The sequence below is a fragment of the Chiloscyllium punctatum genome, chromosome 15, assembly GCF_047496795.1.
Source record: "Chiloscyllium punctatum isolate Juve2018m chromosome 15, sChiPun1.3, whole genome shotgun sequence".
NCBI classification, from domain to species: Eukaryota; Metazoa; Chordata; class Chondrichthyes; order Orectolobiformes; family Hemiscylliidae; genus Chiloscyllium; species Chiloscyllium punctatum.
In genome coordinates this window covers 66,275,507-66,290,926 of record NC_092753.1, presented here as the reverse complement: position 1 = coordinate 66,290,926, position 15,420 = coordinate 66,275,507, and the positions used below count along the sequence as shown (strand labels likewise).

Below are 15,420 nucleotides of genomic sequence, written 5' to 3'. Positions count from 1 at the left end.
TTCTTCAGTTTGTTGATTGAAGAGACATCAAGCAGAATTTAATGGAGCCTTCTGAAAGTGAGGCTGCTGGCATGTGAATCCAGAGAATCAAGTGGGAATCTGCTGATCTGACCCTCAGCGGCTGGAAAACCTATCTCACTTTTAATGAGTAGCAGGAACAGTCTGCCACAGTAAATGTGTTGTTAATGAGCAACTTAAAACCAGTTAGGTCTGGGTGACTCAGTAATTAAACAATACTTACACAGATCCGCATTTCTGGTGGCTCCAGAAAGCTGCGTAGCCATCTTGGGATTTCTAGTGACCTGATCTGCCTGTGGGTTCACAAAGGGCTCAGCATCAGAGAACGTTAATCTAGTGACTCCCTTCTGCCGCCAATGCTTCCAATCATCCCCTTCAGCAATGACAATCCAGCAACAATCACTGGTGCAAGCACTATTGTCAAGAGGTCATGAAGAACTGCCAACCTGTGATTGGCTGGCTGATCTTGAGGGCAGGAATTCTCATTTTTGGATTCATAGTCTGATGTGAGACCTGGTGCTGTTGAGGTATGAGCCTGCTTACTTTGTAATTGCATCATGGTTCTGGTGGAAAGGATGCATCTCTTTTTCACAGCAGCTTTCCAACTGGTAGGCAGGACCCCATCACCACAGCTAGATCTTGCCTCTGGAGTTGCCTTCCCAGTTCTCACTCTATATGGCGGCACACTAAGATGGACCTCTAATTATCTTAATTAGCAGTGCAAAAACCCGGAAATAGTCTGTGCAAAGTTGTGAGCAGAGTGAAGCGTATATTTGACTACAACTGATGGTGATCGGGAACGATGTGGTGGCTGTAATAACTGACAGTTGGAGGAGTTTGTTTTTATGTATAAGACTTTGTTTGTTTGAATTTTCAAAAACTATTTAATGGCTCATTGTTTGACAGTAGTAATTTTGAAATCCATCTCTTGGGGAAAAGGGGCCAGTAGGAAATTACAAAAATGGAACAGTGGGGAGGGGGTTTGTGGTAGTGGGCAGCCTTTACGAAAGAATAGGTTTCAGAAGATTCTGTAGAAATTGGAGTATAAGTGGTCACACTAGGCATCTGATTGACCAGAGAAGCTGAAATGGACATTCTGATTTTGAGAGTAATTTGGTATTGGATTTTAATTTCAGTTCTGAGTCAAATAGGATTGCTTGGACACTTTAGTTTGGGATGAGCGAATGGCTTGATACAGAATGCTGTGGATTGGTGCTTATGGCAATAACATGGAAGTATAACTTGGACCTACTATAAAGTTTACTGTATATTTATAAAACCTCAGCCTGGCATCTGCTAGTTGGCTGGTTTGCATACTGAGCACTTCAATATTACATTTTCTTATTTTTCCAAATCTGTTATCCCAATCAGATTGCTGGAACATTGCAGTAGCAGCCATGAAACAGAATCCAACCTTGTCTTGTGTATAAACAGATTTGATAATTCTAGATGGCTTTTATCTTAGATGTGTGTTTACAGCATATCTAAGGATACGCTAGTTGCATAGGTAGATGGTGCAAAATTTTAATTCACTCATATTATTAAAATTGACTCTTTGCAAATATACTTGTAAAATAAATGTTGTAATAGTTTAATACAGTTACACATGTTATGGACCAGACCAAACCACCTCAAAATATTCAGAAGATACTCTCTAGACTCTGACTTTTTCTTATTTTAAAGGTAAATGCAAGGCATTATATTCCAGGTGCAATTCAATAGGTCAAACTACCAAATTTAAAGCAAAATACACTTTAGTCATCCACTGCATTTAAAATACAATGAAAGAAAGAAGGAATTGGAATAACTGACTAAACTCTGTTGGAAAACTTAACAGAATAATAGATATAGTAACTGTTACTAGTTAACTGTTCCAATATAGTAACATCCCATAAACACAACCTTGGAAAAAAGGCTAATTCTGAAAACAGAATGTCTGACATGTAACTCACATAGCAGACAGAGAACTCCCAGCTTTTGGCAGTAACTTTTAAGAGAGAAAGAATACCTTTTACTACTTCAAGATCCCAACAGCAATTAAAAGCTGAACCTAAAATCCCTGGTTTTGTGGGAGCTTGACCACACCCATTCAGGCTGCTTCAATTGTTCCAACTTTTTTTTTAAAAACCCAATGCCTCACAGGCAGTTTACTTTCTTACAGACTGCTCTCCACCTGCCCCCAGTCTCTCCTGAAAAGAAACCAGAACAAAACACACCTCCTTAAAGACACAGCATTGGCACACACAGCATGACCAAAATTTTGTAGATTTAGTTCCAACTGGAATGGTCCCTGTCTTTCTAGCTCACATCTCTATTTGAGCAGCTGACAATCATGCTCATCTAAGTTTATTATTCTCCTGCACCCATTGCTCAGAGTGGTTTTCCAAATTAGACCATAAAACATAGGAGTAGGAGTTATGCTATTTGGCCCATTGAGTCCACGACGCCATTCAATCATGGCTGGTGGGCATTTCATTGCCACTTACCGCACTCTCCCCATATCCCTTAATTCCTTGTGAGATTAAGAATTTATCAATCTCTGCCTTGAAGACATTTAACATCCCAGCCTCCAATGTGCTCCAAGGCAATGAGTTCCACAGGTTCGCCACTCTCTGGCTGAAGAAATATCTCCTCATTTCCGTTTTAAATTGACCCCCTCTAATTCTAAGACTGTGCCCATGAGTCCTGGTATCCCCACTTGATGGAAACAAATTTCCAGCATCCACCCTTTCTAAGCCATGCATTATCTTGTAAGTTTCTATTAGATCACCCCTCAATCTTCTAAACTCGAATGAATACAATCCTAGGATCCTTAGCCGTTCATCGTTATTAGGCCTACCATTTGAGGGATCATCCATGTGAATCTCCGCTGGGCACACTGCAGTGTCAGTATGTCCTTCCTGAGGTGTGGGGCCCAAAATTGGATACTGCATTCTAAATGGGCCTAACCAGAGCTTTATGAAGTCTCAGTAGCATAGATCTCTTTGTACTTTGGCTTTAGGAATTTTCTCAATGTTTAGAAAATAGTCCATGTCTGTATTCTTTTTTTCTGAAATGCAAGACCTCGCATTTGCTCACGCTGAATTTCATCAGCCATTTCTTGGACCACTCTCCTAAACTGTCTAAATCTTTCTGCAGCCTCCCAACCCCCTCAGAACTATATGCCTGTCTGCCTAAATTTGTATCATCGGCGAACTTCGCAGAATGCCCACAGTCCCTTCATCCAGAGCACTAATATATAAAGTGAACAGCTGCGGCCCAACACTGAACCCTGCGGGACACCAATTGTCACTGGCTGCCATTCTGAAACAGAACCTTTTTTATCCCAATTCCCTGCCTTCCGTCAGACAACCAATTCTCAATCCATGCCAGTAGCTCACCTTGAACACCATGGGCCCTCACCTTATTCAGCAGCCTCCCGTGAGGCACCTTATCAAAGGCCTTTTGGAAATCTAGGTAGGTAATGTCCAAAGAGTTTCCCTGGTCTAACCTATTTGTTACCTCTTCAAAGAATTCTAACAGATTTGTTAGGCACGGCCTCCCTTTACTAAATCCATGCTGATTTGTCTAATGCGACCATGTGCTTCCAAGAATTTTGAAATCTCATCCTTAATGATGGATTCTAGAATTTTACCTACAACCGAGGTTAGGCCAATCGGCCTATAATTTTCCATCTTTTGTCTTGATCCTTTCTTGAACAAGTGGGTTACAACAGCAATTTTCCAATCATCTGGGACTTTCTCTGACTCCAGTGATTTTTGAAAGATTACAACCAACGTCTCCGCTATTTCTTTAGCCACCTCCCTCAGAACTCGAGGACGCAGCCCATCGGGGCCAGGAGATTTATCAATTTTTAGACCTTTTAGCTTTTCTAGCACTTTCCCTTTTGTAATGGCTACCATACTCAACTCTGCCCCTTGATTCTCCTTAATTGGTGGAATATTACTCATGTCTTCCACTGTGAAGACTAATATAAAGTATTTATTAAGTTCATCAGCTATTTCCTTATCTCCCAGCACTAGCCTTCCTGCATCAATTTGTGCCATTCTGTGCCCTCCAAACAAGTCATTACGAACCTTCAAATTCAACAGTGGACAAAAACACACATTCTGTAAGTCAAATATTTTTGGGGAGGGAGTGGAAGCCTTCCACTGACAAGAACCTTGGTAGCCACTGAGAACTGTACGTCTGCAGCTCAGACCAGATATTTGTTATCTGGCTAGAAACCACTAACGTTTTAAAAATGCGAAGTGTGAGATTCCATATCCTTACTACGAGAATAGTGCCACAAGATTTCAAGGTTTTGAACAGACAATAAATTTTACCATATAAAGTTAGAACAACTTCAATCTACAATATATCTACAACTTAAAAAGAAATTGAAGTAAATATTTTACACAGTAAATGTTTCTTGTGTGGAATGAACTTCCTGAGGAAATGGTGGATATGGTTATAATTACAGCAATTAAAAAGATATTTGGATAAGTACATGAATAGGAAAGGTCTGAAGGGATATGGGCCAGAATCAGGCAGGTGGGACTAGTTTAGTTTGGGATTATGTTCAGCATGGACTGGTTTGACCGAAGGGTCTGTTTTCATGCTGTATGACTCTGAATAATGTCCAGAATTAATCTGCAGTAAATCTGAGATTGAGAATCCTACAGAGCAAATCAAATAGTAAATAAGATCTGGACTGATCCCACAGGCTTCTCAGAAGCCTCTTTCAATGCAATTTTTGAAAACACCATGAGTATCAGATCTTTACAAGGGATTCTAATTCTTCTAAAACTTATCTTTGGAATTCTCTCAAAAGATGCTGTGTCATACACTGCCTCAAAGACTGCTTGTGGCCTGGTCTTTCAGAACTCCCAATAGGAACTATGCTTCTCTAAATTGTAGAAATTGTACTCCAGCACTTGCTCACAGGCATAACTTTAGCTTGTACAAAACAGCTAGCTTCATTAAATTGGTACAGCTGCAGTTCTCCAAACTCTATATCTGGAGCAAATAAGTACTGCTTGTGTGCTTTGTAAACTGATTTGCTGGATGGAAGTATAAATGTCTCACAGGCTTCTTCAACCACCATGTCCACCCAATATTTCTGAGACCCAGTTCCAATTCTTAGCGACTTGATCTTAGCCCTTTCGTAAATTGTAACTACACAAAGCTATCATGCAGAACTTGGGACGTCTTCCTGCATGTAACTTATTCATTTGAGCTCTCGCTCTCGCTCTCATTCTTCATTTCTCACCCTCTCTCCAATTATAACTCATTGGCCTCTAACCATTGAACTGTTCTTCAGTGACTCTTTAAACTGTTTAGCGTGACCAATTGCAAACCTGATGACAAATCCTGCCTTTATTGCTAGGGAGGATTAAATGTAGCAACTATTGGGACACACTGTTCCTGGAATGTTACAATATTCAGATTTTTTTTCCATTCATATTGTTTGCTTACACAATCACACAGCAAAGGATTTCAGCACGTGTTACATGCCCACTGAGAATTTGGTTTTGTTCCAGGAGACTGCAAATGGTATTAGCAATCTGCAATGAGAGCCTGAGCCTTCTAAAACACTGCTGCTCAGATATGTAGAAAGAGCTGCCAGTTTTGCACCATATTGCTGGTTTCACCTCCTTCAGCTGGATTGTGATGTTGATTCCATTTAACTTCTGGAGATGGATGCAGCTGAGAAGAAGGCAGTTATTGCTATTTGAACTGCTACTGGTGGTTCTTTTGGTGTTGGTGTTGTTTCTGCTCTTGTTCTTCAACATAGAAGGAACTATATGAACTGATCTCAAGATACGATGCAGACTGATCAAAGGCTTATTTCACTGAAGAAACACTTTCCACTGTGCACTTCTGTTAGTGATGAGCAAGTTACAGACCGATCACTTTGTTTAACATCTGTTATAGGGAAGCTTTGATTAAAGATGTTATAGCCTGGCATTTAGAAAGCTTTAAGATAATCAAGCAGTGGTAACATCACGTTGTGAAAGGGGCATCATGTTTATTGGCGTTCTCTAAAGAGATATCCCTGTCGATAAAAGGAAACTGTTGAATGTACTGTTGTTACATTTCAGAAAGTCGCTTACAACATTGTTGAGGAAAATAAGTTTGTCTTGTAAGGGATAACATACTGGCATGATAGAAAGTTAGGTAAAAACAAGGACTGCACATGCTGGAAACCAGATTTTAGATTAGAGTGGTGCTGGAAAAGCACAGCAGTTCAGTCAGCACCCGAGGAGCAGGGCAATCAACATTTCAGGCAAAAGCCCTTCATCAGGACTTTTGCCTGAAATGTCAATTTTCCTGCTCCTCGGATGCTGCCTGAACTGCTGTGCTTTTCCAGCACCACTCTAATCTAGAACATGATAGAAAGTTGGCTGGCTGACAGGAACAGAAAGTAGACATAAATGAGTCAGTTAGTACTTGGAAAGGTGAAATAAGTTATGCATCACAGAGTCAGTGCTGGGACTTTGACAGTCACTTAAATAACGAGATTGAAGGGGCAAAACGCATGGTTGCCAAATTTTCTGATGACACAGAGAACTAAGAAAGTAAGTCATGAAAAAAATGCAGTCAATTCAGATATAATACAATAGTTCTGTTCTCGTGCGATCTTGCGTTATAAGAAAATCACGCAATAACTGCACTATTTAAACTAATGCGGCCAGAATCACGTTATAGCCAATATAGGTAAGGATCTTTGACATTCTATAAATTCTTCAAATGTGTAAAAACTAATTTGAAGAAACACGCGTTATAACCGAATCGACTTATAAGAAAGCTACAAAGGAACATGGGTAACTGAGTTGACAAAGCTCTGGAAAATGGGGAGTCTAAACAGTATATGATCTAACTAGTAAGAAATTGCATAGCTCTGAGATGCAGAGGGTCCTGGGTTTCTAAGTGCATAAATTGCAAAGGATATTATGTAGGTATATCAATGAATAAAACTAAACTATTTCTATTTGGCTTTTAACTACCTTATTTATTCGAAAAGGGTCCTGTGCTTGCTTTTAGAATATCATCAAGACACGATTAAAGAGGTTGAGATAATGTTGCAATCCAGTCTGAACGTCATTTTCAAGTGATTTGATAGCAAAGCCACAAAGGTGACTTCTCTTGCCTTAGAAAACTTCTCTCTTTGTTCAGCCTCTGTTTCAGAAACCTTATGCTGTGAACTAATGCTTTACCAGAATTCCTACTTTGCAAAACATTAGGATAATTTCAGAATATATTCAGATTGCACAGTTTTCAGCTATAGCTGTGGATTTATAATTTGTTCTTCTGTTTCCGAAAATGGCTTCACCTTGGTTAAAACCAGAATGCTTGTATCCAGTGGCCCACATTTTTATTTGATATTAAGTAGACATTTTTCAGGTCTATTACTGCACTAAACTCATACTTGTTGATTTATGAATTAAAATATAAAGTGTAGGCAATAAGAGTACATTCTGAAGAATGTTGATAATTCATTCATTTGCAGTTATACCATTCACTCCGTTATCAGTCATAGTACTTGATAATAATATTGGAGCCAGATTCATCTAAATTATAGCTACATTTTGTGAAAATTTCCAATTATTTTTGATTATTTTAGTGATTTTTCATGCTGCTTACAGGGTCAAATGGACGATGGGTATAGAGTCTCTAGCGATGTACATTTGCAAGTACCAATTCAGCATGTTACTTTTTCCGCCTACTTCATTTAACTGAATCAACAGATTGTGATAGCAAATTTAGAATTTTGTTTAATGTAAACATTTCTTTCCATGGAGTTAATTTGTTTCTTTTTTACAATTTAAATTTGTGTTGTAGGCCTGTAACTAAATGATTTAATTGGAATCAGCTAAATTTAGCTTCCATCAAGGCAGAGTTTGCATATGTTCTGTGACATATAAATTAGAAATGGCGTTTATGTGGGCATTGAGTTAGACTAAAATTGTGATAGCAAGACGTGACATAGTCTCACACATGAAGAGTAGCCATGTGACTGTGCTACTCAAGGATAGTGGTATTTCAGGCACCAAATATTTCCTTCAGAAGAAAGAAGAAAATGCTGAGGAGATCCTAAACCTTCTTGCAGGGTGTTTGATTTACCTCTGAACCAGTTGACAATTAATTATATAAATTTGACTTTTCAAATATAAAAATTCAAACACGTATGCTTGTTTTGGGAATTAATAAAGACTTAACAGGATATGTGCCAAAGCAAAGTTTTATCTGGAGGAGTAAAAGTTTGGGGGAAATTAGGGTGTCTTACTGTAGAAATTCCCCCACGCGCGTAATTTGTATAAATTTTGTACTAGCATAACTGAAATAGATTTTCATTGAGCTATTTCTCTACATTTAAAAAAAAATCTGTTACAGGTCAAAAAGAAGACTGTGTTAAGATGGGTCCAGAGGCTGAAGAACAAATGACTTGTTCAGAGGTAGGTCATATTTTTCATTTTCAGAGTGTATACATTAAAAATGAAATAACTTGGAAAATTGCACAGCAGATCCGACAACATCTATAACAAGAAATTACAATTTCTGGAGTCGTAAGGTCATACAGCATAGAAACAGACTTTTCAGCCCAATGTTTAGAACATGCTGACTGTGTTCCTAAACTAAACTGATCTCACCTATCTGTGTTTGGCCCATATCCCTCCAAAGCTGGCCTAGTTCCATTTGCCAGCGTTTGACCCATATCCCTCTGAACCCTTCCTATTCATTACCATCCAGGTACCTTTTTTAAATGTTGTAATTGTACCCACTTCCATCACTTCCTCTGGCAGCTCATTCCATACCTATGCCCTCTGCGTGAAAAAGTTACCCCTCTGGTCTTTTTAAAATCCTTCTCCTCTCACCTTTAAACCTATGCCTTCTAGTTTTGGACTCCCAGCTTAGGTAAGACCTTGGCTATTGACCCTACCCATGACTTTATAAACCTCTAAGGTCACCCTTTTAGCCTCCAATGCGCTCCAGGGGAAAAAGCCTCCGCCTATTCAGCCTCTGCCTATAGCTCAAACCTCCATTCCCAGCAACAAGCTTGTAAATCCTTTCTGCACTCTTTAAAGTTTAACAACATCATTCTTATAGAAGGGCGACCAGACTTGTATGCAGAAATTCTAAAAGATGCCTCACCAGTGTCCTATGCAGCCGCAATGTGACGTCCTGTACTCAATGCTCTGACTAATGAAGGCACGCATGCCAATGCCACCTTCACCACCCTATCTACCTGCAACTCCACTTTCAAGGATCTATGCACCAAGGTTTATCTTTTTTCAGAGTCCTGTTGTATTTGCTGAGTTGATGACCATTCATCCTCTGTATTACAAAAGTTATTAGTTGCTACATCATATCGCCTTTCTCTGAAGGTTGTCTAGTATCAAAACCTCAACTAAGCTTCTGTCACCTCTAGACCTGAGTAATTCAGTTCTGTATTGGGTAGCCTTCTGTACCCAATCTCTCACTCCCACCCCCCGCAGCTTTAACTTATCTAATCCTGTCCAAATATCACTTCTATTTAGTCCACCTGTGCATGCATTTTAAAATTCTCATCTGTGTATTTACATTTCTTCATGGCATCATGTGTCCTACCTGAGAAACCTTCTTCAGGTCTATAGCCTTCCCAAGAATTTTCGTCCCTCCAACTCTTGTGCATGTCCACTTTTCCACAATTGATTCTTGGACCTTCATCGTTTGAGCCGTGCTTTGTGGAATTTCATCTCTGCCTAGTCATTTCCCTCTTCTTCAAAGACCTTTCCAAAAATACATTGTTTTGACCTTACTTTCAGATCGCCCCAATATTATTTTTAGTGTCTGTTTTTTTTTTCTCTGATTCTGTTCCTTTGATGTGCAGTGGAAATGTATTGCTAACTTAGAAGTGTTATTTAATTCCAAACTGCCGTGGCACTAGAGCCCACAGTTTTGTAGTTTCTAGACTGTTTAAGCTGTACTATTATTTGATATGCAATCCACTTTAATTCATATGATACGTATCAAATTGAAAAACCTATTTTAGTAGTAAAAATGTTTAAACCTAATTCTTTAAAATAAAAGGAAAGTGCTACTTACTCATTCTGATATAATGCATCCTGTTAGGTGAAGAATGACTATGTTGAAGAATCATCCAGAAATAATTCATTAGACATAATTGAGAAGCTTGGTTTCCTCCAATCAATGAGTACAGATGAAAAGATTAAGCAATTCCAAATGTTTCTCACAACTGCCCTGATTAATGATCTGGTGAGTATTAATCTAGTAGAAAAAAAATTGCTGGGATTTTATGTTGTATGGCACTGCACAGCAAACAGAAAATGAGTTGTATATAAGAAATTAATGTGAAAGAGTTTGGTTGTTGATAACCCAAAATATACTGCTTTGCACATTTTTTTTTGAACTGTGGCATATAAATTGCTGCCTCACAGCACCAAGGACCCAGGTTCGATTCCACCCTTGGGCGACTATCTGTGTGGAGTTTGCACATTGTCCCTGTATCTGCGTGGGTTTCCTCAGAGTGCACCAGTTTCCTTCCATAGTCCTAAGATGCCCTGTGACCAGTGGAGTGCCGCAAGAATCGGTGCCGGGTCCACTACTTTTTGTCATTTATATAAATGGTTTGGATGTGAACATAGGAGGTATAGTTAGTAAGTTTGCAGATAGCACCAAAATTGGAGGTGTAGTGAAGGGTGAAGAAAGTTACCTCAGAGTACAATGGGATCTTGATCAAATGAGCAAGGAGTGGCAGATGGCGTTTAATTCAGATAAATGTGAGGTGCTGCATTTTGGAAAAGAAAACCTTAGCAGGACTACCACACCTAATGGTGTATAAGTGTTGCTGAACAAAGAGACCTTGGAGTGCAGGTTCATAGTTCCTTGTAAGTAGAGTTGCAGATAGATAGGACAGTGAAAAAGGCATTTGGTATGTTTTCCTTTATTGGTCACAATATTGAGTATAAGAGTTGGGAGATCATGTTGCAGCTGTACAGGATGTTGGTTAGGCCCCTGTTGGAATATTGCATGCAATTCTGGTCTCCTTCCTATCGGAAGATGTTGCGAAACTTGAAATGATTCAGAAAAAGTTTACAAGGATTTGCCAGGGTTGGAGAATTTGAGCTATAGGGAGAGGTTGAGTAGGCTGTGCCTGTTTTCTCTGGAACGTCGGAGGCTGAGAGGGGACCTTTATAGACGTTTATAAAACCATGAGGGGCATGGATAGGATAAACCGACAAAGTCTTTTCCCTGGGGCGGGAGAATCCAGAACTAGAGGGAATAAATGTAGGCGGCACAGTGGTTAGCACTGCTGCCTCACAGTGCCAGAGAGCCGGGTTCAATTCCTGTGTGGAGTTTGCACATTCTCCCCGTGTCTGTGTGGGTTTCCTTCAGGTGCTCCAGTTTCCTCCCACAGTCCAAAAATGTGCAGACTAGGTGAATTGGCCATGCTAAATTGCTTGTAGGTGAAGGGGTAAATGTATGAGAATGGGTCTGGGTCAATTTCTGTTCGGAGGGTTGGTGTGTACTTGTTGGGCTGAAGGGCCCATTTCCACACTGTAGGGAATCTAATCAGATTTAGGGTGAGAGGGGAAAGATATAAAGGGGACCTAAGGAGCAAAGTTTTCATGCAGAGGGTTGGACATGTATGGAATGAGCTGCCAGAGGAAGTGGTGGAGGCTGGTACAATTGCAGCATTTAAAAGGCATCTGGATGGGTATATGAATAGGAAGGAATTAGATATGGTCCAATTGCTGGCAAATGGGATAAGATTAGGTTAGGAAAACTGATCAGCATGGATAAGTTTGACTGAAGGGTCTGCTTCCATGCTGTATATCTCTGACTCTTTGTGCAGGTTAGGTGGATTGGCCATGGGAAATGCAGGAGAACATGAGGACCGCAGATGCTGGAGATCAGAGTCGAGATTGTGGCGCTGGAAAAGCACAGCAGGTCAGGCAGCACCTGTGGAGCAGGAGAATTGACGTTTCAGGCATAAGCCCTTTTTCAGGAATCAGAGTTATAGGGATAGGGTTGGTGATGGGTGAGATGCTGTTCAGAGGGTTGGTGTAGATTCTGTAGAGGAGGATCTATAACAATAAATGCCAAGCCCTTCTGTTTACATGTTAAAATCCTAACTGGAATAAAACTTAAGAATTTTAGAACTTCTGACTAGATTTTTTGAGATCAGGAGGTGGGACTTTCTTGTGTCTAAAAAATGCCAGCAAGGTGGGAACTTCCAAGCTTCAGGCCGAAGGCAGAAATGGAGGCAGGTTAAAGGCCAGGTCACACTAAAGGCCTGCTTCCATTTCCAAAAAGTCTTGGCTTAGTTTTGGTATCTAATGTACAGTTGAACCGTCTCATGGCTTTAAGTATGCCTTCATCACATTTGCTTTAAATCCTCTCCCTCCTCCTCTTGCCAGTTACTCACTTTTTGGCTATGTTATATTGAAAGGAAACCGATGAGTAGCCAATAAAACACCCTCCGCGAACAAACTCTTCAAACCAGTTCTGTAAACTGTAAACAGTCTCGAGCACTGGTGAACGGATGAGTCAGTCAGAATAAAGCTGAGAGTCATTAAAGCCCCTTAGTAAACAAACAGACCTCAGAACACTGTTACAGGCATCAAGATTGAACATATAGATGATTTGAGAAAAAATTTAATATTTTCACTTCGCTACTGTATTAGGCTGCACTTTTAATATTATAAAACTGATTTTGTCCTTCCATCCATTAGTTGAACTTCAAATATTGAAGCATGCTTATACTTGCATTGTTAATCTTTACTTGTCCATTTCCAGTTGGCAAAAATAGTAATCTGCAAAGGGAAATTTCATCTTCCAATTTAGGCGTTGAAATGATTCACGTTACGAACATAGAACTTGAGCTAAAGCAATTAGTGATGAACTGTAAGGGTAGCACAATCATTTTGTTGATCTTTAAAACTCTTCCTTCTTGAATCTATTATTTCTGCCTCCAGACAGCTGATGTAAAACCCAATAGTTGTTAAAGTAAAGGTACCTCCATGAATATTAAAAATCTTACCTCTGGTTAGCTGACAACATTGTCCTTCATTGCATTTCTAGTAGCAGGTGGGTTCTGGGGCCCATTATTTTCCCCTACCCTTGTGTAAATGGCAGAGGAGGAGGGATTGGAGGTCAGACACCTGACATCCTAGGTTGGCCATTTTGTTTTTGGTTTCTGTATAATTGGCTGTTTGTGTCAGTTGGTCAGTGATTATTGTTGGTTAAATATATATGATGTTAAAGCAATGTGTGTATTTATATGTAAGAATCTTTAAAGCCTGATAAAATTCTTTCTTCCAGTTATTTTAGCAACAGGAATATTAATAAACACAAGCAGCATCTCAGCCCTTGTGTGTGTTGTTTCAGAGCCTACCCTTTTCCCTTGCTTCTTTACACAGCAACCCCCTCGCCAAAAAGAAAAATAAATTTCCTGAATTTGGTGAATGCACCTTTATGGGTACCAGAACCCTGTGCACAACAGGAATACAACAGGGTTCATCTTTATTTCATACTCAGCAAGTTGGATACTTTAACTGAAGATTGAATTTTTAATTTTAATTAAGAGCAAAGAGTAAAGAAAAATAAGTTTAAAATTCTTTCTACTGATCATTATCCAGCCACATTTGCTGAAAATGTACGTCAACATTGTGTAAAGGCAGGATAATACCTACTTTTGATAAAATAGCTTCCAGGCTTACATATCCACCTCCATAGATATTTGCTACATGGGCAAGGTAATGCAGAACAACCAAGTCTGCAGTTAGTCAAGGATACGGAGTACTGGAGAAAACTAGTTCTTTTTAAGTGACCTTTCTTTCCATCAAACTAACAATAGGAGAAGTATGATAGCTGTACCTCAGTCTTTTCACTCTTTCATCATAACCAGAAGACAGTGGGTTCATATCACAATTCAGAATCTTTTGCATATAAGCTAATACGATAGACATGTTCCAAGGGAATACTATGTTGTTGGAAATGTTGTCCCTTGGATATGACTGAGACCCTGGGTAAGTTCAGTGGTGGATTGTAAAGATTGCCTAGAAATATTAGAAGAACAGCAGAGGATGTTTCTAGTCTAATATTTATCCCTCACGTAGATTAATTGGTCAGTATCCCATTGTTGCATGGGAACTTGTTGTGCACAAATGGGTTGCAGAGTTTTCACCATTACAGCTGTAAATATACCTGGAAAATATTTTATTGGCTGTAAAACTGTTGAGTATCCAACACTTGGGTAGTGTACTACATAAATATTTAGTTTCTTGAGCAAACTCATAGAACAGCAGTCCTTTTAGAGTCTTAATTCTGTTTTTCTGTGTTTCTTGTTCTTAGGTACACCAGCTGAGTGAAGTGCAGTATCTGTTACTATTACACTATTTTGTTATGGCTCTTTGTTCGAGAGGCCAAGCACAGGTTTGTTTTCTTCTTCCCATTTGTACTCTTAAAATTTGTTTGAAACTATTGTGACTTCAATATCCTCTGTATATATGCAGCCACTATGTAGGAAGCCTGCCATATACTTACATTCTGCATGTTTCCCAAATTCTTCAAGTATTTGCATCTCCCACATATCCACAGGACTGGGTCCTGGGTGACAAGGGGTACCTTTGAAAACATGAGTAAAGACTCGAGTGTAAAACATTGGGATGATACAGTGGCTTAGTGATTAGCACTGTTGCCTCACATCACCAGAGACTGAAGTTTGATTCCATCCTCAGGCACTGTCTATATGGAGTTTTCAAATTCAAACCCGATGTCTGTGTGGGTTTCCTTTGGGTGCTCCAGTTTCCTCCCACAGTCCAAAGATGTGTTTTGGCCATGTTAAATTGCCCATAGCGTCCAGGGATGTGTAGGCTAGCCCTAGGAAATGGAGTTTCAGGATAAGGTAGGGGATTGGGTCTGGTTTGGATGTTTCTCGGAGGGTCGGTGTGAATTCGATGGGCTGAACAGCCTTATTCCATTCTTGTAGGGATTTTAGGATTCTATGAAAACTCTTAAACTGATGGCAAACAGCACCACAATGCAGCACATGCATTCACTTGGACCACCATTGAAGTGAAAATTGGACTTCTGAAGATGTGCCTCTGTTGTGTGGGCTGTTCAGGAGGGGCACAACAATGCTTGCCAGCCAGAGTAATGATTTTTTTTGGGCATTGCAAACCCAAGTTCACCAATAAGTTAAGAACTTGGAGAGGAATGTGGAGCAACTGACTGTTTCCTCAGAGAGGAAGAATGTGAAGCAGACTGAGATGCTGAGGGAGTGAACACCAGTGCTGAGGATGCTGAGCAAGCCAGGGCAGTGGTAAACTGTGGCTGAAAGGCCCAGACAACTTGATAGAGGCTAAATTTGAGAAGTAATAGCCCATTATGGTGCCTACTGCTTTCAAGAGAATA

The 15,420-nt window shown here is 39.8% G+C and overlaps 1 protein-coding gene across 6 annotated transcripts in view; it reads left to right on the top strand.

Annotated features, from left to right (window-relative positions):
• LOC140486350 (E3 ubiquitin-protein ligase DZIP3-like) overlaps positions 1 to 15,420 on the top strand; it is a 157,186-nt gene that overhangs the window by 2,805 nt on the left and 138,961 nt on the right. For all 6 annotated transcript variants that reach the window (XM_072585360.1, XM_072585361.1, XM_072585359.1 and 3 more), the window contains exons 2-4: positions 8,395 to 8,456; positions 10,114 to 10,257; positions 14,359 to 14,439. In XM_072585360.1, coding sequence (XP_072441461.1) covers positions 8,395 to 8,456; positions 10,114 to 10,257; positions 14,359 to 14,439 — 287 coding nt within the window. The remainder of the gene's footprint in view (positions 1 to 8,394; positions 8,457 to 10,113; positions 10,258 to 14,358; positions 14,440 to 15,420) is intronic.